The sequence below is a fragment of the Gymnodraco acuticeps genome, unplaced genomic scaffold, assembly GCF_902827175.1.
Source record: "Gymnodraco acuticeps unplaced genomic scaffold, fGymAcu1.1, whole genome shotgun sequence".
NCBI classification, from domain to species: domain Eukaryota; kingdom Metazoa; phylum Chordata; class Actinopteri; order Perciformes; family Bathydraconidae; genus Gymnodraco; species Gymnodraco acuticeps.
The window spans coordinates 336,031-360,065 of record NW_022992090.1 but is presented as its reverse complement, the minus strand read 5'-3'; the positions used below and the strand labels follow the sequence as shown (position 1 = coordinate 360,065).

The 24,035-nt window shown below is 43.7% G+C and overlaps 2 protein-coding genes across 3 annotated transcripts in view; one reads left to right on the top strand and one right to left on the bottom strand.

The window, feature by feature from the left end:
• Positions 1-12,923, bottom strand: part of triob (trio Rho guanine nucleotide exchange factor b) — a 126,811-nt gene extending 113,888 nt beyond the window's left edge. The window contains 1 exon segment of the mRNA XM_034202653.1: positions 12,609-12,923. Within this exon segment, the coding sequence (XP_034058544.1) occupies positions 12,609-12,678 (70 nt within the window). The 5' untranslated portion in view covers positions 12,679-12,923.
• A 1,595-nt stretch (positions 12,924-14,518) lies between these two features.
• Positions 14,519-24,035, top strand: part of dnah5 (dynein, axonemal, heavy chain 5) — a 156,480-nt gene continuing 146,963 nt past the window's right edge. The window contains exon 1 of one of the 2 annotated variants that reach the window (XM_034202726.1): positions 14,519-14,752. In XM_034202726.1, the coding sequence (XP_034058617.1) occupies positions 14,663-14,752 (90 nt within the window). In that variant the 5' untranslated portion in view covers positions 14,519-14,662. The remainder of the gene's footprint in view (positions 14,753-24,035) is intronic. The other variant, XM_034202727.1, reaches the window with a different exon arrangement.

Genomic DNA, 24,035 nt, shown 5'->3' with positions numbered 1-24,035 from the left:
CACACCACACACACACACACACACACACACACACCACACACACACACACACACACACACACACACACACACACACACACACACACACACACACAGTATGTAATTATTAACAAATATACTAAGTCTGACATCTTCATTGACATTTTAAAATCTTTCAGGGTACATCCTCTAATAAGCTCACTAAACAAATATCAGTTCACAGAAATGTTATTTAATTTTTGCAAGTGCTTGTTTGTATTGAACAGGTTATTAAACAGTGTAATAAAATGATTTTAAAACTATTGGAAAGCACGGAAAATGTGTGTGCATTAAGATTAACCATTAAGATAACATAAACATGAAGTCATGAACACTAACCCAGACATTAGTTGTCTAACTTGAACCTAAAACACTTGTAGCCTGTCTCTGCATTCCCCTTATTCCACAATAAGGGGAATGTCAACACAGACACCTGTCTGCTGTTCCTCAGCGCCGCTCCCCCTCCCTCCCGCTGACATTATGAATGAAAGCATAATCATAGATAACACGGCAGGGTGCGTGACAGTTTGTTTTCATCGGATTTCAAATAAACAAAGTCTTGGTTTTTAGAATATTAAACTTGTTTCGCCAATTCAGATGATAAATACAACTTTTTAAACTTGTAAAGGCATAATTACAAGCGGCAACTTAACACCAGCAGGCATAACACAGTCGGTATTTCTTGTGAGTGTTTCCCCGGGAAACAAACACAATACACACAACGTTGTCACAGATTATTTTTGCGGTATTTGGCTGCCGAACGAAATCATACGCAGTTCGCGACGTAACTAGGAGTCTATTGGACGGTTGTCAGTAGCCTACTATTAGTAAAAATATATATATATATTTTTTTTCTTCATTAATTATGTTGCCCCTGGGCCGCCATTTGCCCAGGGGTTCCCAACCTTTTTCCCCGAGAGCTCAAATCATTCTGAGGCCCTGGCGCACCCCCTGTGATTGTTGGTGCCCCCCAAGGGGGGCATGCCCCCCAACCACAGATCTAGACTATACTTTACATCATTCTGCTCTTCATATCTCTCCTTTACCATATGCACCCGAAACTCAGTAACATACACCATACAGACCCAGGCACACTAAATTATAAAGTTGGACAGATGTGCATCTTGTATCTGGCAAGCAGGCTTACAAACTGTATTTTTGGGTCACTCTTCAGTAGGGCACTGTAGTGGCACAAGATAAAAGAGAGGCAGGGAATGAGGAACAGGCAGCTTAGCGCTTCTTTGCTCCAACTTCTCCTGGCTGCCTGAAACGAACAGTCTGGCATATGCTGTGAGCACCTGTTCACAAACTCTATGTTTTATTTTATACAGTGTAGTATGGATTACTAATTTGTTCTCTTTCGTTTACCTGTGTATGAAGTCACAAATGTAACCTAAATGAATGTTTAGTAATACTTTAAAGATGGTTTACTGAACACTGAAAATGGTATTCACTGTCAGTGGATAGTGACTAGATATTGACTGGAGAGTTCATGGTCAGCATATGCTGCCAGGCAGGGATTAGGTGGCAACATGCTAATAGGGCAGGAGGGAGTGTGGAGGATAGATATTTGACTAAATATGATGACAGAAAAAACTGAGTTGAAAAAAAGGTGCCTTTGCCCTTCACCACATTTAAAAATAAGCTAAAGTGTTCTCCAAAATCTCATCTGACTATCATCCACCCCGGGCCGTGAGATGAAACATACTCATTTATGTTTTAAAACAGATCATATTTTAATACATGTTTATAGGGAATTTAATGTTCATAAGTGAGAAACAGCGGAATGCCACTTTAGGGTGAACAATTTTCACCTGGGAATGTTTTTCTTATTGGGAAGAGAGGAGAAAATTAGTAGGGGCACTTTGTTTGACATGTTCATCTTAAAGTAGTTTTGAAGTGTGAAATATCAGATTGATTTTCTTTTCTTCAACGTGCAAGCATTCAGTGTTAAATTGGCAACACGTTGTAGCCAGAGATTCATGCGTTAATGCTAAAGCAGCCAAGTAAACAACATCTAGCTGCAAACAAGTACAACACAATTGGCAGCATTTCTTCTCATACAGTACCAATGTAACTGTAGGTACTTTTGCAAGCCAACACAGTAGGATGGGATGTTTAACTTTGATCCTCAACCCATTTTATCTGAAGCCAGAGAGGCCAAGCGGAGGTTTAGCCCTCCTAAGCCAGAAGAGCACTGGGCTGGCACTGTTCACGCAACAGGGATCAGAGCCTGCTCCTGTCTTCAAAGCCAAGGGAATGTTAAAGTGTGTGTGTTTTTGTGAGAGAAAGAGCGACTACACAGTTCCTGTTGGACAGACTGAGCACAGCTGTTGACAGAAGACAAGCAGTCTCAGGCAGCACAGGCTCACACATGTATGCAAACACACACACACTGCAGGCTGTGCTTTGATTTCACCAAAGCCGAGTCCATGCTCTGCTTTATTCCATGTTTTTGTTTTCATACAGACTAAAGCAAGACCTTGCCTTGTAAAACATGCTATAAGTAATGTCTGGTATCTGGAGTTGCAAGGATGATAATGGACATGTGCATGAATGCCAAACAATATATATACATTATTGAAAGTTACTGCTACACTATCAGGTTTGAAAATAATGCACAAACTGAGAGACCCATTCTTTTCTAACTTGCTTACTCACTAACTGACTTCAGGAATGAAAATATAATGCACATCTTGACACTTGACTTACTGACACTGCACCACTCTCTAAAAGAGGGAAGTTCTTAAAAACTGTGTGTGTCAGAACTCAAGGGGGGCATGGCCTCATGACTTTGTGGCTGCTTTTTCAAGGAGGCACCACGCATCGTGGGAGGCTTGCGACTTCAGACACCAGATCCAGATGCTTTCTTGGTTTAAGCTGTAGGGAAAGGGTGAGGAGATAGGGGAGTGAAAGATGGGGGAGTTGGAAGCATCTGCTAAAGGGGCATAAGGATGAGAGGAGAAAGGTCAAGGAAGGAAGAATTAGGAATGCGGAGGAATCCTGGAAAACATTTTTGTAAACCAATACGTTTAGACAATGGTCAGCAGCTATTCTAAAAAACGATGTGGGTTATAATGGTGAACTTAACACCCCCTCCTTTAGGATCTATGCCAAAGCCTAGACACTTAAGACACTCTTGCTGTTATTTGTGCTTTAAGGTGGAAACAGATTACTTTCAAACTCCCCCCATAGGGCGGATAAGTGGTATTATTGTTGGTGCTGCTGAAGGATCTGTTTCCATTTTGCTCAGAGATACCAACAACACAGGACCCACTGCATTTTTGCCACAAAGTGGTGAGACAGTGATAACATATGTTCAGGACCAATTGATATTCATGCGAACAACAACATTGCTGTTGTAAGAAGCATGCTGTCCAAAGCCCCAATAGATAACTGTAAGAATAGCAAAGAACTAGAAACAGCAATCTCTAAGCTATGAATAAGCAGAGAAATACATGTATGCAATAATGAGTAGGTCACTTTTGTTATTTAATAATCTAGCCTAGTAAAAAGAAATGTTTCTATCATTCTCCTGATACACCTTCTTTTCATTCACTTCGTAAACGGGGTTATTTTCATGGGAACAGTTTATTACCTCAGTTGTTTCCCACTACCTGGGTATAGCTATTGTAGCTTTGGTGAGTTGCCTCTAAAAGGTCCTTACACACCAAACGACACCAAAGAAGAACACGTCCCGACGGAACGTCGCCTCACGTCGCCTCGTCACGTCGCCTCGTCACGTCGCCTCGTCACGTCGCCTCACGTCTCCTGCGTCTTGGCCAGTGTCGCACTGGAACACACTGCACCGACTGCAGCCAACGGCCAAGTTGCACGTACGAACTGAGCATGCGTGAGTGGCAATAACTCTCCTTACCAGCAGGCAGGCGGTAGGTGTATTCGTCATTCAAAAGAGGCAACAAACCGGAAGACAGACTGCGTGATACACCGAGAGAAGAAGAACAGACTGCGTGATATAAACAACAACAAATAGCGTGTGCGTTCCATTTTCACTCTACAGCTAGAAGCTCATGGAGCTTTCCCGAACCTGTGTCGAGAACTGGAGTAAAATTAAATCTCAGATTTGCCTTCTTTATAGTTTGTTTGGGTCCCTCACTTCTGTTTCACTTATCATGCACTGATTCACTAGCTGAACAGCCAATCAGAGTGATTTATTTGGCCGACAGCCTTTAGCCGACAGCCTCCCGATTCAACATGTCGAATCGGCGGCGGAAGGTGTCGGCGGTCGGCACGGCCGAAAAGACACTACGGTGTGGGACACACCAATCTGAGTAGGGCGACACGACGCTCATCGACGGCCTGACATCTATCGACGGCCGAAATCGGATTGGTGTGTAAGGGGCTTAAGGGAAAGGCTTGGGCATTTATCGTGAAAGTGAAATGCAAACAGAATTGCATCCTCAAAGCTGGTCTTAAAGGTGACCATTCTACACACAAATGGTGTCATTATTCTATAAACATTAAAGCAACAATCAACAATAATTTAATAATGATAAGTTTAAGCAAACATGTTAAATTGCCACTTAATGTGATGCACATCAGTGGCGGCGCTAGGGGGTGGCTACTTGGGCTCAAGCCCCGGATGTTTTCTGAAAAGCCCCGAATGTTTCACTGCGAAACTTATCGTCAGTAATGTGCAGTACCGGAGTCCAACAGAGAGGCAGCAGCTGCGGGACAGTAGCCTGTGTACTACCCCCGCTGCGAGGCTCTGGCGAGTCCACAGTTCACGCTAGCACCCCCCCTCCTACAATCCTAAATCCGACACTGATGCACATGTTGGAGTCTGTTACAACTTTGATTGGATATGTCATTTATATTTACAAGAGGTGAAGAGATTGTGGTGAGCATCATAAACAGGAGACCGGATATTACACAAGACAATGATTTGAACAAATGGCGACCCTGAGAGGGACGGTATGAGGTAATGGTGGTAGGCTGTGTGGGAGAGGAGTGGAGGAGGAGATGAAAGGAATGAAAAAGGATAGAGTGAGAGAGTTTGCTGTTGACTGACAAGAGGTTTCTCTCTTATCAGATGGGGGATTTGCAGGAGACACACCAGCCCACAGCCAATTTTTATGATCTGCAATCCTCCTATGCCTCCATCCCTCGTCCGTCCATTCATTCCTCCATCCCCCTCTTCCTTGCTTCCAGAGCCCTGGGCGACATGGGTGGGATGTAGTGATTTATATACCTCTGTGCATGTGTGTGTGTTGTGTGTGTGAAGTAATGAGGCTGTCCCACAGGCTACATTTCCCATCCTACAAAGACATTACCAACCTATTGGAATTCCTGATGATCAGCTAAAGGATACCAGCCAATATCTTTCAGGTATATCATGTATAATCAACTAATCTCAGCCATGATGGCTATAAAACATTTTAGTATTTTGGTTGGTTTTTGGTGATATGATTAACGCCTATACTTAAATGTTCATCACTAAAGATATATCTCTTAGCACAATGCAGAAGAATGTAGCATAGATCTAATAAGGTAAGATCATTCCTATGATTTTTGTACTAAGGACATGCCTGGTCTGCAATAGATATTGTGAAGTAAGGCGAGGTTATATCTTAAGATAAAGAAAAAGCGAAGACCCTGGTCCTTGTATTTGTGTCGTCAAAGTGACCTCTGGTACATGACATTATACATGAATCAATAATTTGGTGGGATGGAGGGGGGTTACATGTTCGTAAAATGTATTACGACTCTCTCGAAAAGGTCGAGTGTCTCTGATGAGATCGATCAGCAGGGTCTGGCTGTAAAAAAGGTAATTGCCTTGCTCTGCTACCTTCTTGATTGTCCTCTCCATAAAACTCTCCAATAAACACTAAGAGATGGACTGGCCTATAACAAGCTTCACAACATCTGGTCCTTATTGGGAGGTTGCAGCAGGATTTTTATATACACTCAAGAAAGGAGGAGAAAATGCACTCTTTTCACTTGAAAACAGGAAATGCTGTTAATCTATTTGACAAACACTATACAGAAATATTTGTTCTTCAAGCTATTCCTCCTTTTCTCCTTGAGTTCGTTAAGTGAAAATAGTCGACTGTGCATGCAGGCCCAGGCGATTTAGCAGTGCAGGCAATGCCAAGCTAAGCTTATAGTCTTTAACTCTGACCAACTGCCAATTAGGCTGCCCCTGGATTCAACCGTAAGGCTTCAGCCTCATGGAGGAGAGTAGCCTACATTTTGCAGAGTGTGCTCCACCCAAGCCTCAGCTCTATAATTTGATGAGTGAAGGCTTGTTTGTCCCTCTAAGTATGTCATGTCCTCTCTTTCTGACTGTCAATTTTCTTCCCTCCACTCCATATTTTCATCTCTGTCTTTCCTCTGCTGTGTCTTATCAGTAAAAATGTGTCTTTGCCTTCCCTTTTACCCCTCTTTCTCTCTACCAGCACTGTTACTGTACACTATACGCTCAAGGATGCATACTGCATAGTGCGTTAAAGTCCTCTTCCTCATCTACATGATTATATAAGATTTCTGCTTGAGTATGCAAGATAACATTCGGTCATTATGCTTTCATCGGCTACTGTATGACTGTCAGAGGAGGAAATAAAGAATTGCTGCTCAGTGATTTGGCACTCATTACAGACTTGCAGTAGCACAGGTCAGAGGGTTCACTTTGGGCACAGAAGAAAATGCCTCAATAGTGAAACTGCCATTTGTAATGCTAATGTATTGTTCCTTTCTTTAAAAACAGATGTACTGGATGACACACTATTAAATAAAGCATGCATAAAGAAACGAAATAAAGCATGCATAAAGAAATGCAACCTGTATGACTAGTGTTTTATTAACTGTTTTTGCTTCAATTTGCCATCAGTCCTAATTGAGCTTGAGCACAAAGTCATGTTTTAAAAAGCTTAGGGGTGTTACAACTCTTCCTTGCAATTCAAGTCATTTGTAATTATTCTCAACAGAACTACTACAATAACAAGCAGAGGTAATCATTTATGCTCCATGCCTATCAATTATTCTTCTGGTAGAAAACATATATAATTTAACACAGCAGACTGCAAAGACACTCATCCATGTATAGTTGAAAGCATGTCTGCATTAATAATGAGTAGAGTAGAAGCCAGTTTCACAAAGTACAGTGTGACACTTGCTGCTAGTTGCACAGTTACGGTAGATCTTTGCAACAACCCTAAGCCCATTCTCCATGACTGATGACCAATGTCTTATTGCCAGTGTAGGTATGACTGGGGCTGCTGCTTTTATGCCAGTTGTTTAGAGAGATAATTAATCTCATTCCAGCATACAGTACATCTAGCTGCTTTTATGTCAATTTGATTTTCCCAGTGCAGTTCTGTACAATAATGCTATTGCACAGGACAAGTAATGTCATTACACACCACTTAAAGAGCCTGTGACAGCATCCCAACAACTGTTGTGCAATGAAATATTGGGCTACTACTCATCTCGAACCGTCAGTTTAAAAAAGAAGGTGCGATACCGTTCCGATAAATATCAATAATTTCGAACATCGTGGGGAAATTCCTTCGACTCATTTTGAAGTTTTGGGGGAAGTCGGAAGTGACGTCAATGCGGGAACGCTTCACTGTGCGGCGAGAGAGCCAAACACGGACAAAGTGTGTTGTCATGTGTAGAAATGGTGAATTACTGAGTTTAGGCACGTTAATAACGTTTTAATGAAGTTGACTACAGTATATTCATATTTGTCAGTGCTTTCATGTCAATTTGGCGAACATAAACATAAATGATCGTGGTGAAGATGATGATTACATTAGGAAATTAGGATTACAAATCGCTAGTGAGAGCTGCTGAATTTCCTCCCGTCGGATGTGATATAAAAACAAATCGATTATTTTTGTAGTTGTAAACTCAAGTGGATGAAACTACATTTATTAGTGCTTTCATGTCAATTCGGCGAACATATGATACATTAAATGATCGTGAGGATGATGATTAAAAATCGTTTGTTTGAGCCGGTCTGCATTTCCTGATGAGAAAACAAACCGATGCTTTTTGTAGTTGTAGTACACCAGCATGGATTAAACGTGTGTTTTTTTTTTACCACAATGTTGTGGACATTAATGAATAAAATGCACAGATTATTATTATAATTATTATTCCCACTCCGATCGGGACACTAGGTTCACCGTTTCCCCGCAGCGAGGCTCCCCCGTTGACAGTTTAAGTGGGCTGGGTGCAGTGGCGGACTGGCCATCGGGACAAATCCCGATCGGCCGGTACCGAAGTGGGCCGGTCAGATAAGTCACTAGCACGTCATCCCCCACTCCCCCCCTTGACAACTTACTAGCGGTACCGAAGTGGGCCGGTCGAGAGTCCCGGGATGATTTTTAGTCCCAGTCCACCACTGGCTACATGACCGTATGATCGCCCATATTGACGCACCTAATTCCTAAACTTCTAACAGATACAACATAAACCAATCCTTTAGCCTCATATGAGCTCTGAGACACGTTCAAAATTAAACTGTCATCGCTGTCTGAGCTTGCTGCTGTGTGCGCCATCGTGCGTTTACATGCAGATGCTGGGATCCTGAACGGTGCAGCTGGAGCGCTGTGCCCGCAATGACGTCACACATCATTTGGCGGGACTTGAAGAATCCCCGAGAAGATCCAGAAAATTGTCAACATTGAAGGGCAGATTAATGGTTATCAAAGTACAAATATCCAAAATCAGTTCAGTAACGGTTTTCAAGGGGACAATATTTACTCAAATTGATGGGTTTGGATGATGGGGGAAACTCGTGTCACGGCTCTTTAAGAGACTATCTATGAATTATATAACAAATATACTAGGATGCACATTTTATTTTTTCAAAGATATCCATAGTGCTCTACTAGACAGTGGTTAATCTAAAGATATATTTCATAAACTACACATTTTCTCTCCGACATGCCTTTCATATACATCTTTAGAGGGTACATTACATGTGGCACTGTATAGGGATCAACACAGTCCCAATTAAGGCAACACAAAAAAACCATTAAAAAAACATCTTCATCACTTAAGGACACACAAACAGAAATGTGATGAAAAATATTTGGCATGAATAGGTCAAGGGATAGGATTCCTACACAACCTTAACTTATTCAAGGAAGGACTAACAACTAATTGAAATGTGCCGTCTGTCATTGTGACATGTGAAATAAAAAATATAAATGTTTTCTTTTTCCAAAATGACTGTAGGCCAACTTCAATAATGTTGTAATCTAGAATCAGCAACAACAACAAGCCCTGTGTCCCAGTCGTGTGCAGCACTTCCTGTGTCCCCTGGCACAGTTTTGTTGTTTTATGTTTTTCTTTCAGCACATTTCTGAATTTGCAAATATGTTTCTAGTTTGTGTGTCATCAAGTTGGTGAAAGTGTTTTCTAAAAGACCTTCAAATTGGTTGTCAAATTGGTTAAGATGTTGATTTATATGCTAGTATTTTTGCTGCCAGTAGTTTCGGAAGATACAGCACAATTGTCAGACAAATCCTAATGTTTGACTCTTCTGAAACTAGACAGACCGGTATTCATGAGAAACTTATCTTATGACAAATGTATTCTTTCAGATTGGGGCCATATAGCTAAATTGCGTAGGCTGAGAGTAATCAGCAGTATGTTATTGGCTGAGATGCCTCCTTTTGAAGAATGCTTGATTAAAGACTATCTGCAATCTAAACAGAAAACAAAGGGGTACTATCATTAACCTTGCTAAAAGCAGAATAGGATATCATGTTCCAACAGACAACTGATTATGCTATTTATAAACAACTAAATATAGTTACGGAGAGAGTCATTTCATTTCCTTGCTTTGAAAGGGTGGTTTTACAAAACCTTCCAAAGCAAGACCGGCATAATTATGTCTGGACAGCTAAGCATGGGTTGATAATGGTTTTAAAAATGTTGTTTTTATGCTTTTAAAATGGCAAAGAAAGCTGTTTAATATTCCTCATCTTCGAGAAGTTGCCATCATTCTGGGATTGGACTCACGGCATGAGCAACCTGAGAGAGTGAATCAGCAGCTGAGCTGTGATCCAGCATCAGTGTGGGACGGGAGATGGAGCACCATCTGCTCACTGAAAATAATCCAGCAGAGAGGAACATCGTGTTTGTTGGGTGAAGAAATTAAAGACTGGTGCAGGATAAAAAAAAGGGACTTTGAAACACTCGGTGTGCTGATGTAAATCTCAGTTTTATCATCATAAGAGTCAGCTAGCGTTGTAGCTAAAACTCACATTCTGGTATCCAGGCCATCCGTTGGTTAGTCTCTCACTAGTCAGACCCTGAGGATCAAAGCAGCTCAGACAGACCAACACTCACTTCAGGTTGAATTCAGTCAAAGAATCTGACATATTCTAGCCTTCACTGACTAACTGGGGCACTTAAGTGCATTCAGAGTCCCAGCCAAACACAACACACACTCACACTCACACAAACACAGAGGCCCAGGAATAAAGTGCTTGGGATCAACTAGGATGAGCAACTGTGTGCCAAGATTTCAACATGCAACAAGCTGGCAGCAATTACGGAGCCTGCTGAAGAGGCTACAGGGAGCAGGATGGCCATTACTACTGATCCTTCAGTGAAGCTATAGGAAATATTGTTATACTGTATATTATGCATTTGAACAAATTATTGATTAAATGTCTTTGATTTGCATTGTGTTCTTAGTTACAATATTTCCAACTTTGTGTGACAGTAAAATGGCATAAAATCGAGCACAGTAACCAAACCAGATAACTCGAAACCTTTAACCCGTCAACTTTAATCTGAGTTAGCGACAGGCAGCTATTTGACATTACTCACTCATCCTTTAGTGCTATTCTCCACTTTAACAGCCCAGAAGCTGTTTTCCAGGCTTAATAATATCTTATAAAAGTTTCCTGAGGCCATAACCTATTTCTGTCTCCATCATGAATACTGTATGAACTGCGTTTGCCGGTATATAAACATCCAAGCAGTCCAACTTTACTGTGAGCCAAATTTCCAGCCTGATACAACACAGCTATAGGAAAATACACTGGCAGGCCTCCAACCAACCGTAAGAGAGACTGCAACATTTGAATACAATCCACTTTGACAACATTCCCAACAGTCTGACTGGCAGAGGCAATTTTTGGGAGAAATGATGAGATTTTAAGACTGTTAAAACAAAGTATAGAGTGTAGGCATATATAAGCAAATCTGCTAGGTGTATGTATTCATAGGGGCTTAGGTAGACTTGTGCAAATGCTGTCAGTGTGTGTTGTGCTGCATGTGTGCAATATGCGGAGCTATTGAACAGCAGACCCCCAGGCACCAGGTGTCACAGAGAGAAACAGCTGAGAGAGAGAGAGACAGCTGCTTCTTCTGGTGTGTATCAGAGGTGGTCCCTCTAATGGTGTCGACAAATTTCCAAACACTGGACTTTTGCTTTAAAATGTATCTTCTAAAAGCTGTAACAGCACTCCCTGCCCCCCTAATGCCTGTGTCAGGTTGGGTTAAAGAGATATTTTACAAGGTTAGATAATGTATGATATTGATGGTGGGTTAATATCTAGAATGGTGTTGGCTAGAAAAGTAAACAATATCTTATGTAAACCGTAATGTTGATAAGTCTCAGCTGCATAATTTGCCAAATTGTGTTTTCACATGCTTGAAAATGCTTATGCAAGTTGAAAGAGTCAAAATAAACCACATGTTGATGGGAATCATCTTAGAAACACATAGGAATATTGCAACAAAAAAAGGTTCTTTGTTATAGCACAATGTTACAAAGCCATTATTTGACTATACTTGGTAAATTATAATAATCAGTAAAGTAAGTCAGCTAAATGTAAGGTACTCCTAACTATACCTTGAATAATGATGATTTCACAAGCACTATCATAAAAAGTACATGACCAAAGTCCCCCTGTGTTAGTATATAACTGATGACAAGTCTAGTGCAGCCCCCTAAATATGGTGTTTATGTTTTTGATGGAGAGTGATAAGGTAGACAGGCCTCTCCTTATGTGTTAGCATGATGCCATCATATCAGAAGGGCCCAGTGCGTTCAGTGCAACCTATTGCCCATACGTGCGTCCATGGCCTATAGCCTCTATTCGTGCATCAGATTGAAGAGACATGGGTTAAAATGATGCATGAAACCACATTCATTTACGAGATTATTCATTACACACGCCTCTGATGACAGGGACTAAATTACAAAATGATCGACCCACATCATGATAGATGCAGCCTGACGTCGAAATACTCGTTAATCCCGCAGAGACTGTGGTCGAGCTGTAAGCATACACACCTTTTAGCTCGCTTGGTCCAACCCAAAATGGGGTCACTGCATAATAATCAAACGCACATATTTCAGGAGGTGGTATTCAGGTTGTTGTCATAAAAGGCTGCATGATGACAAGTCAGTGGACTGGTAAATAACTACAAGCTGTGCGCATCTCCCCAGCACACCCAGCGCGCAGTAGGCTACGCATCTCGCCCGTGAAACCAGTCAGTGCTTTTGTCATTTTTGGCAACAATGTGGCAGACCACCAGACATCACACCGACAGCTCTACTGTAGCTCCCCGAGCCGGACTCGCCCCTTCCCGACTTACCGGATTTGAAAAACGCCGCTATGTCTGCCGCGTCCTTCCCAGCTTCATCCAGTCCCTCTCCTGCGCTCATTGCTGTGGTCGCTTGTGCGGAAATAGCAATAGCTATCCTCGAAAGCTTTTATTATTGCAATAATTATTTATCGGCAAAAGCGGATCCTGACGCCTTTCATTGAAGCAGATCCGGTCATACAATATGTGCTCCCTTCATTAAGCGAGAGACCTCCTCCTCCATTTTGGCCGAGAAGGGAAAAATCCTTGCGACCGATCGGCGGCGCTCCCGAGTTGGGACGTGAGGAAGGGGAGGCGGAGGAATGGGGTGATAGTGAGAGAAGGCGGAGGTAAAAGAGGAGGGGAGGAGGACTGAGGGAGGAGGGCTATTCCGTAAGGAGTGGTGGGTGGGGTGGGATATCCTGGGATTCCGTTTCGGAGGGTTTTGGTGCATTGTGCGCCACCCAAATTGAGTGTGCGCCACAGCACATCAGCAGCCCCAGCGTCACTCACTGCGGTGCTGATGCGGGCTGCGTGGGAGTCATTCCTCAGGATTGTATGCCTTAACAGCTCAAGCCCAGATGTCCAGATGGGGGATGTGGTGTCATGTCGACAAACATCATGCTTTTTATATGTGTAAGCTACTAGTAGCAGTTTAGCTGTTATTTTGTAAGGTTCTTATTTGGGCCCCTGACTGAATTCTTGCAGAAACGTGAGTTTCGTATTCCCATGAGGCCATTGAGTTCTGGTGTTGCATTATTTAGCTTCCCTACAGTTATGGCCTATGCTGCTGCAAAATTGCAAGTAGTTTACAACGGTTTTTTTATTTTGCGCATGTGATTAATCGTATTTTAGCACATTCGAGGGAGATAATGACGACGACGGAGGAGGATTGCTCTCTTCATCTTAGTGAGGAAGATGATGCTAGAGTGAGGTCATTTGCCCCACAAATCTAACCCAGTTCTTCCTGACAGTTGCAGCTTCCTTTATGTACGAACAATACACTGCGGCCATCTAGTGGAGGTCTTTACACATTGCTCCAGGCAGCTAAAGAGTCACTGACTTCAGTTTGTCTCGTTTACTCCACATAAAGGCAAACATAACAATACATGGTTAACAATGAAATACGTTGAAAATCCAATATAAGAAATGCCCCACATCATAAATGGATGGCTCGTTCGCAGCCTCTGTAATGATAAGTGTCATTAATGGAGCTGGGCAATCAGAAGGCACACCTGGGATTAATTAGGCCTGGCTGTTGTTTCCTAACAACAGCCAGGCCTAACTGGTCATAGTTTTAAAGTAAGACTCGTAGCTTAACTCAGAACAAAATGGGTTTAAAAAAAAAATAACTCACTCTTGTTAAACAAATAAATAAAAAAACAACCAAAAAAAGACAGGCGAACACACACATAGGGTCCTAACGTTTGGATAAAGCAACGTTAATTAAGCTATTTCAGCTACCTCGCGACCTTTGTAAAAACTAGCCTTTTGCTATAATTGCTGACAATAACGTTAACAAAGCTGAATATTTAGCTAGCTATGGCTGGCGACAACAATATTAGAACGAGGAGTTTGTCTTCAGTGAAATAGGCCTTCAAAATAGCACACATTTGGCGTTGTCTAGAAAACAAGTAACCAAAGCTGACCTGCCTTTAAATGTGTTTTTCTGCCCCGACAACTGGAACTGATTCCATGGCCATTGTTGGTGGTCCTCCAGCTGTCTCCCTGTCAACAGGCTACGTTAAATATTCATGCAATTCCGGCATTGTTTTGTATTTTGAAAAACTTCCTTGGAAATAAAAGTAACCAATGAACTGTCTACGTTTCATTCGGGACCAGCCCATTACCCAGTTTACCCTTTTAACGATTTTTCTCGTTACCTTGGTAACCTCTAACAACATAGGGGAGCCTACACTGGGAACATGTTTGGAGGCACTCAAACCAGAAAAACTATTTCAGAAATCTGTGATCTGTATAATCAACCTAGGATATTTGACGCGGATGGAGGAGGGGATTAAGAGTTTGTTAATAGAGGACGCATTTCTGTGAAGGAATGTTTAGCCATGTCCCTAATCTCTCGACTCGTCAAAGTCAGCTACAGGAACAGACCCACCCAAACTTCTGTCCCAGGGGAGTCACTGAAGGAGATGCAGGTAATCTTTGATCATGAAATCGTGACACATTTGATGAAAATCTTCTGAGTTTCTCTTCACCCAAATATTAAGTTATATAAATATTAGGCGTTTAAAAAAAGCAATAAACTCGTGTCCATTTGGCCTCGAGAGACCTCAGTGAGTGTGGTAGCGTGATTTTGAGTATTGAGTAACAATACATTACTATCTTTTATTATTTTAACATCAGTTTTGTTTGCTTTGAGCTGAAATAGAATCTGCAAATGTGCATTATGGTTAATATGATTGTTTTCTCTCTGAAATATTTGTTTAATGGTGTTGTATTAATGGAGCTTGTACATATCATTCTAAATGTATATTTTCCTTCCTTCTTCTTTAAACCTCAGTTATATTTTTTGTCCTGTTTTTTTGTTTTTGATAAGCATTTAGAGAAATGATAACTAAAATCCCAACTAAAAGCCTATGTCTCTAACCACTAACATTGTTTATTTGTGTGCTCCTCAAAACAAGCATGTGCACACACCAAACTGGAATGCTAGGCATAATAAGCCATAAACATATTCAAACAAAATGATTTCAACATTTCTTTTATTTCTTCTACCACTTTCAGTTTCCCAATATAGTTAAATTAATTCGTTTAACATAGTTATTATTAAGCACAGCTAGGTGTAGCTTATTTAAAAAAGCATGACATGATTGGAGAGAGTGAAACGTTACATCAGAATTCCCTTACCTATTATGTGGAAAAAGTGTAGGAATTAATCTGCACTTCATTTTCAATGTAAGTCCCTTAAACCCTGTTAATTGCTCTGAGAACCACTACACCATTAGGCTCAGCAGCAGTCAAAGATAGGCGGAGCAACCCATGCACTGTACTTTGTGATGACTGCATTATGGGCCTCCGCCCACTAGATGTCAGTGTAAAGTAGCCCTACTTTCAGATGAGCCTCAAAGGGTGGATGAGGTAAGATTCACTTTATCGATCCCAAATTGGGAAATGTTTTCGTTGCAGCAGCATACAAAACAAGGCATTGCACATAATTTGAAATAAAAATTAATAGGAAATAAACATTATAAAATATTAACTTTTCAAAAATATAAATAAAACAGAAGAGAGTATAAAGTTGACCGTGAAGATACAAATCTGTAAACTATCTGACAAATAAAACAATATTGAAGGGCCAATTCACAGCTAACACAATATAAAACTAGGATATTACTTACATTAAGTGTGCAAGCAATGGCATATTAAATTAAATATAAATGTAAAATGTACAGTATGAAGTTGTGAAGTTATACGTCCAGCCCTTAGATGCACAAGTGGGTCTTTTTGGACCCGTTGAGGTGGTTTTCTTGAAGTATCTTTGTAATTACATGTTTTTATCATTTAATATTCCAGCTATTCCTCAAAAAACATGTTTTGGATATTATGCCATTCAAATTTACATTTTAAGAAATTGTAGTTTTTGTATTACTACCCCAAGCTTCCATAAGTGGGTCTTTTTGGACCCGGTGAGGTGGTTTTCTTGAAGTATCTTTGTAATTACATTTTTTTTATCATTTCATATTCCAGCTATTCCTCAAAAAAATGTTTTGGATATCATGCCATTCAGATTTTCAATTTACATTTTAAGAAATTGTAGTTTTTGTATTACTACCCCCCAAGCTTCCATAAGTGGGTCAAAAATGACCCGCATGCATTTTCTATGGAATCCTATGATTCTTATCACCTGTGGCTGTCAGGAATACATTCACTGTAGACCATGCAGACTACATCACAAGTGACACCTCTCAGGAAGATTATTTTACACAGCAAGATCTGATACCTGTCAGTATAATAATAATAATAATACATTTTCACCCGAAAGAGCCGACGGCTAGCACACCAAGCTAGCTTGTTGGAACAGGACTCCCTCATGTCCACTGATTCGCCGTTTGGCAATCAAGACACGGGGGCGTCCGCCGCAGAGACTGAGCCCCTCACTGTGTCGGTCTGGGGCTCACTAACAGCGGCGCTGCGGAACCGGGATCCCACGCCGTGTCAGGCCGGGACCCGGTGGCGGCAAGAGACGCGGGAACGGAGCCTCAAGACTCACCAGGCGGGAGCTCCCGGCGAGACCTCACCATGGTCTCGCCCGCGGAGGATGTCCTGGAATTAGACTACATGGAGGACGAAGAGGACACCTCTGAGTTCCTCCTGTCTGATTCGGATGAGCAAGAAGAAGATATCTTCATGTCATCGGCTCAAATGGCAAAGCCGGGAGCGATGGCTGCTCTCCCGGGCGATAGCACACCAGCTTCGCCCTGTCTGAGCATGGACCTGCAGGCCGCGTGTCAGCGCACTGCGTCCAGGCTAGACATCCCGTGGCCCGAAATGGCCAAGGAGACCGCCAGGTCCCGTTACGAGGGGAAACATTCTCCCCAAGCAACGATGACAAAGAGGCAACTCCTCCCGGTCTTCCCGGAGATGTTGGATGAGGTGTCGGTCTCGTGGAGGGACCGACCCTTTAGCAACAAGGCCCCAATCCAGGGTGCCTCCTCCCTAGACTGCGACGGTATGGAGAGGCTCGGCCGGCTCCGCATACCGCCGATGGAACTGCTGGTGGCAGCCCACCTCCTACCGAGGATGAGCCCGTCACCAAGCAGGAACCCCACGCTGCCAGCGAAGGTGGACCGTTTCCAGTCGACCATGACTGAACGGTCCTACAGAGCCGCAGCGTTGTCCGCCAGGGCTCTGAACGTTTCCTCACTGCTAACCGCATACCAAGCGGAGCTCTGTGAGGATATCGAGTAATCCTGGACCGGTCGTTCTGGACGAGTTGGCCGCGGTCACAGACATTTGTCTCCGTGTCCAACGCTGCGCCGTCCAGGCCACGGGCAAAACAATGGGGTTCATGGTGGTGCAGGAAAGAGCTAGATGGCTCAAACTCACCAACCTCCCAGACCGGGAAAAGGAGGATGTGCTTGACATGCCCATCGTTCCCGAGGGGATTTTCGGCTCCGCTCTTGCCTCCATGCAGAGAGATGCGAGTCGAAAAAGAAGGAGGACGAGGCCCTCCACCTCTGCCTCCCTCGAAGGGCCCAGCCGCTGCCTTCGCAGCGGCAGCCCTTCGTCCGAGCTGCCCCGAACCCTCGGTTCAAAATACCGAAAACGCAGAGGTCGCAGTCCGCCCCGAGTCCCCAGCCCAGGCAGGGGACAAGGGCGAGCTGGCCTAGAAAATCTCAGGTTCCGGCTGCAACCCAGGCGCAGCCAACCCAGAATTTCGGCCAGCAGTCGAGGAAGAAGAAGCGAGCGGCGTGACAGCCCCTCCTTCTCCCCTCTGTGACAGAGCTGGAAGTCTACGGTTCCCCAGCTCTAAATGTGTTCCCGCCGCCTCGAGAGATGCCTCAACACCATCCTCAAGTCCGCATAAAACATGTCACACACTTATTGATTTTTCTGTCATAAAACATGTTCCGCTGACGCATCCAGGCTTCGAGCCAAGGGCGCAGCTCGCAAAAATGAAAAGAAAACAATAAAAACAATAAACAGTCCATCAACTGTTCCCCTTCTGAGAGCAGCTACGGCCTCTCTCAAAGGGCGGACAATTGACGGGTCTGTGAAGGCACCACCGTCACGCGCATGCGCAGTGCCGGCTGGGGCTGTAAAGGTACCACCGTCACGCGCATGCGCAGTGCCGGCTGGGGTCATGAAGGCACCACCGTCACGCGCATGGCAGTGCCGGCTGGGTCATGAAAGGCACCACCGTCACGCGCATGCGAAGTGCCGGCTGGGCTGTAAAGGCACCACCGTCACGCGCATGGCAGTGCCGGCTGGGGTCGTGAAGGCACCACTGTCACGCGCATGCGCAGTGCCGGCTGGAGCCGTAAGGGCACCATCGCCACACGCATGCGCTGTGTCGGTGGGGATTGTCAAATGGGGCACCACAGTGCTCAGACACTGGAGGGCCCCATAACACAACAAATAGAGACTCAGAGGGGAAGAGACGTGACATCTCAGCTGGCTCTAAGGAGCATACAGCGGGAGATGCTCACGACATCTGCTTGGGTTTCTCAAGACAGTTACACGGTCACCGTCACCCCCCCTCGCTTCTCGGGCATCTGCATTCGCAGGCCCGAGGAGAGTCAGCCCATATTCTGGAGAGAGAGATTCTCTCACTCCTAGAAAAGAGGGCTATATCTATTGTACCCGCCGAGCAGAGTCAGGGCGGCTTCTATTCCAAGTACTTCCTCGTTCCCAAACGGGGAGGGAACGGAATTCGGCCAATACTTGATTTGAGGGCTCTGAACAAATATCTAAAAATATATAAGTTCAGAATGCTCACTCCACATCTCTGCTGCGGCTCGTGCGACAAGACGACTGGTTTACATCAGTCGACCTGAAAGATGCGTATTTTCACATCCCAGTATATACCCACAGGAAATATCTGAGATTCGCATGTCAGGGGATCTGTTATGAATACAGAGTACTCCCTTCGGTCTGTCTCTCAGTCCAAGGGTGTTTGTACGATGTACGGAAGCCGCGATAGCCCCGTTAAGACAACAGGGTATTCGCCTGGCGACCTACCTGGACGACTGGCTGCTTCTCGCACAGTCGGAGCAGGAGGCTGTTACGCAGACAAATGTCCTCGTAAAGCACCTGCTCAACCTGGGTTTCATAATAAACACAGAGAAGAGCATGTTGTGCCCCGCGCAGACTATACTCTTCCTGGGTTTACGCCTGAACTCGGTGCCCTTTTCAGCTCGCTTGTCAGCGGAAAGAGTGAAAGCTTTCAGAGCTTGTCTCGCTCTTTTCCAGCTGCGCAAACATGTTCTCTTCAGATCATGCCTGCGATTGCTGGGGCTCATGGCGTCAGCCATCCTGGTCGTACGACTGGGACGCTTACACATGAGGGAGTTTCAGTGCTGGGTGGCCGCCCTAAAACCACACTAAGAGTGATGGTTACTGTGAAATGCGTAATGGCACTGCGCCACTGGCTGCACCCGACTTTTCTAGTACGAGTGTGCCTATGGGTGCTGTCCTTTCACGGAAAGTGGTCACCACGGACGCATGTCTGACAGGTTGGGGAGGTATTTATGAAGGTCGCCCGGTGAGGGGTCTCTGAGCAGAGACCTCCAGCGGGCGCACATAAATTACCTGGAGCTTTTAGCGGTGTTTCTTACCCTAAAACGCTTTCTGCCTTTCCTCAGGAGACATCACGTCCTCGTGAGGACAGACAATACGACCACAATATCGTATATTAACCGCCAAGGGGGTTTGCGTTCTCTCCAGTTACACACACTGGCGCGCAAACTGATCCTATGGAGCGGTAGACGTCTCCTCTCTCTGAGAGCGACGCACGTACCGGGAGTGATGAACCTCGGGGCAGATCTACTGTCCAGAGGTATACCACTTTATGCAGACTGGACTCTACATCCAAGGATTGTGAGCCGCTGTGGGTGCGTTACGGCAGAGCCGCGGTGGATCTGTTCGCATCGAAAGACAACGCTCAGTGTCAGCTGTTCTTTTCGATGTGCGATCTAAATGCACCGTTAGGCGTGGATGCACTCGCGCACGATTGGCCCCCGGGCCTTCTGTACGCGTTCCCACCCCTGGCTCTGATACCCCCAACTCTGGCCAGAGTGAGAGAGCAACGCCACACACTTATCCTGATAGCTCCGCACTGGCCAGCTATGTACTGGCTAGGGAGATATATCAGCTGCTGTGCGGGCAGCCATGGCAGCTCCCACTACGCAGGGACATACTGTCCCAAGCGGGAACAGCGGCCGGATTTGCCGTGTCCAGCCCTGCTTTACGCACGTACAGGGACAGATCAAGGGTGCTTCGTCATAATGACCAACCCTTGTGTCCTGGGCTAACCCTTATAAGGGCAAGCCTGTTACTAAGCAACTCTCCCACTGGTTGTGGAAGCAATTGCTTTGGGGCTCATACGAGTCAGAGTTCGCAGGCACCCTCGGGTCCGCGAGCTCTTTCGACTCAGGTCTGGTGCATCCTGGGCTCTGTCCAGGATGTCTCCCATCCAAGACATTGGTGCAGCGGCGAGCTGGTCCTCGCCGCTCACTTTTGTCCGCCTCTTAACAGGCTGGACGTTCTGCTCCCAGTGTGACTCAAGCAGTGCTGGGCACCTGGTTGAGTCAGAGCTCTACCTGTTAAGTTCTGGTTGGTTTGGTGATTTTCGAGATAAGCTCGTCTGACAATACGGGAGCTACAATTTCCCATAGTGAGACATCGAACGGAGTGTTATGAATGAGAACTATAGGTTACTTACGTAACCCCAGTTCTCAGAGTAACATGAAGTGAGATGTCTCACCAGACGGCCCTCCTTGCTATGGTGAAGCGAGAAGAGGTGCTTATTTTGAATGCGCATGCGTCGTGGCGCAAGCTACTTATAGGGGGTGAATTCCCTGACGCTGACGTCAAGATCACCAGCCAATCAGGATTGGCGTAATGAGATTGATGCTTCTGTTTGCTCCGCGATGAGGCGCATCCCATAGTGAGACATCTCACTTCATGTTACTCTGAGAACTGGGGTTACGTAAGTAACCTATAGTTTTTGCGTGGCTGTGTCTTTAGTTGAAGCCCAGTGGTGATCTGTTCATCTGTCATACTGATCATACAGTCAATAACTTTGTTGTTATTAGCATCTGGTTAGCTAGCTATGCTAACGAATATAAGAAGCTTTTTCTACAACCAGTGAGGTAAAGGCACATCTTTATATGATCATTATAGTTATAAAAAAAAGAAATAAAGTAAACAGGTATAAAATACTATATGACAGTAAAAAAAGTTTTATTAATAAACAAGAATACAGTTTGAAAGGGGAGTGATTTGTAAAATATCCATAAAAAATAAAATCTGTTACAGTTCTGTTTCATATGGGTGTTGAGAGATGTATCCATAGATCTCTAATTTGCTCTCAAAGTGCACCAGATTGATGCTTTAAAATAAAATCTTCCCGGGAGCATGGGACCCCCCAGAGGAGGTGAGGTCCCCCCCCACTTAAATCATGTCCACATGGATAGGAAACTAAATACATTTGCACACATCTTGTGTGTCTATCTTTCTGTTTTGGTGGCCATGCCACAACCGTGCAATGCCACAACCGTGCCATGCCACAACGCATGCACGAGTCATGGTGAGATATCTGGATTAAGAGGTTGCTTTTTCTTTGCACAGCATGAAAGAAAGGCCAAATGAATGGGCTGTGATTTTAGTATTTTTAAGCAGAGGTCAATAATTTGTACGGCCCTCGGAGGATGTTGAAAAATGTAAATGGCCCTTGAGAGGAAAAAGGTTCCCCATCCCTGATCTAGGGGTTTAACAAAATAAAAACTATGTAGCTGTTATGGAGTTTAATTTCTAGTGATCTTTATCAATGGGAATTAAAAATGTTATAAATTAACAGTAAGAATTTGTCTCAGTATAATTAAGTTTATATCAACGTTAGGAATTGGCACAAACGATTACCAGTAACATAACTGCCTTTCTCATGGGAAGGACCCAGCACGAACAGAACATTGATATGCTTATCTTCCTTATTTCCATTTTATTGAACTATAGCTATACAATTTAGACTGAATAAAACACAGGCAATAAAAAAAACAATGATACTATTGGGATAATTGTATTGTATGGTTAATGGCACCCTGAAGTGTTTTGAACTAAATAGACAACAATGTCCAGGAGAAACAGTGCAGGTCAGAATGTGACGCCCTAAAAGCAGTTACAGCCCCTGAGACATGTTAGAGCACAACCTGGTGTAGTTTTAAAACGGATTTTAAAAAGCTCTCTCCGTGTTTGTGTCAGTGCGAGCATCCTCTGGGAAACCAGTGGACCTTTCTCTGTCAGGCTCTCTCCCTGTCTTTCTCTCTCACATCTCACCAACCCCTCATTTATAATTTAGAGTCACTCTCCTGTTTCATTGCAGCTCCAAACCAGACAGTTCAACTCAGAAAATCATTCATGGCATAGTGAAAATTGATGACTCATCTGCTTTTAAATGCAAAGCTTCACATTCATTTCTTCCTTATCAAACCGTCAGTCTGATCCTTATGGAGAGAGCTCTGCTTCTCATCTGCTGGATGCCACAGTAAAAGCTAATGGAATTGTTCATATTGATGTGTGTGTGTGTGTTGTGTGTGTGTGTGTGTTGTGTGTGTTGTTGTGTGTGTGGTGTGTGGTGTGTGTTGTGTGGGTGTGTGTGGTGTGTGTGTGTGTGTGTGTGTGTGTGTGTGTGTGTGAGGTGAGTGAGTGCTGGTTGAATGAAACAAGGTCTTCCTAAAGCTGCAATTAATGACTATTGTATGCTCTATTATCAATTATTATTTTTCTGATAATTTATTTTCATCTATACAGTATAATGTCAAAAAAGATAGCCCAAGATATCTTTCTCAAATTTGTTGTTTTATTCAATCAATATGCAAAAACATACAATGGTTATATTCAGCAGTGACTATATGACTAGTATCAGTCAGTTAGCATGCAATGGTAAAACATTGTCAAAGAGATTTTTAGTTTGTGAAGCTTTAGTGAAGGATTAGGTCGATAACGTTCTTGCTATTGTATAAGGTCATTCTTTAAATTCATACACTGAGAAATTATATATTTTATTAGTTCGTTTTTCTGTTTACTCTTGTTGTGATTCTTGTGTGTGGTTGAAAGTGTTACCCACAGTGTATTACATCAACATCCTTTCCACAAACCACCCCCCCCCGCCCTCATCCCCATCCCTGTCTCTTCACCCCATTGTTATAATAGACGTGTAGACGAGAGCAGGCCTTTGATAATTACCTTACAGAGAGATGGTCATCCAACACCGCATCATCTGGATAGCAGTCCCCTTTTAGGAGCAACACTCTCATAAATTCAGGGCACTAACCTTTCTCACATGGCAAATAAAAGGCTGATTGCAGCAAAGCCGCTTGTTCTCTTTCTTGTCGTCTTTGTTGGAAACTATAATTCTCCAATGTCATGAAAAGCAAAGCCTATTAAGAGGGTGGAATTACTTGAAAAGAAGTGTCAGACTGAAATCCCGACGATGCTGCATTTTAAACCAGACTATCACAACAAGGTAAGGTGACCCAAGACTTCTGAAGTTACAAACAACCGGGCTATCTACTTAGGGACAAACGTAATTCATCATTAATGTGTCAAGACCTATGGTCAAGACTCAGTAAACAAATGATGTTTTGTATCAAAATGTGGCTGACAGAGAAGTTCAAGAAGATGGTAGGAAGGAAGCTCAGAAAGACAGCCTTTTTGAAAATGTGCTGTAGGTTATGATGATTTCTCACATCTTAATAA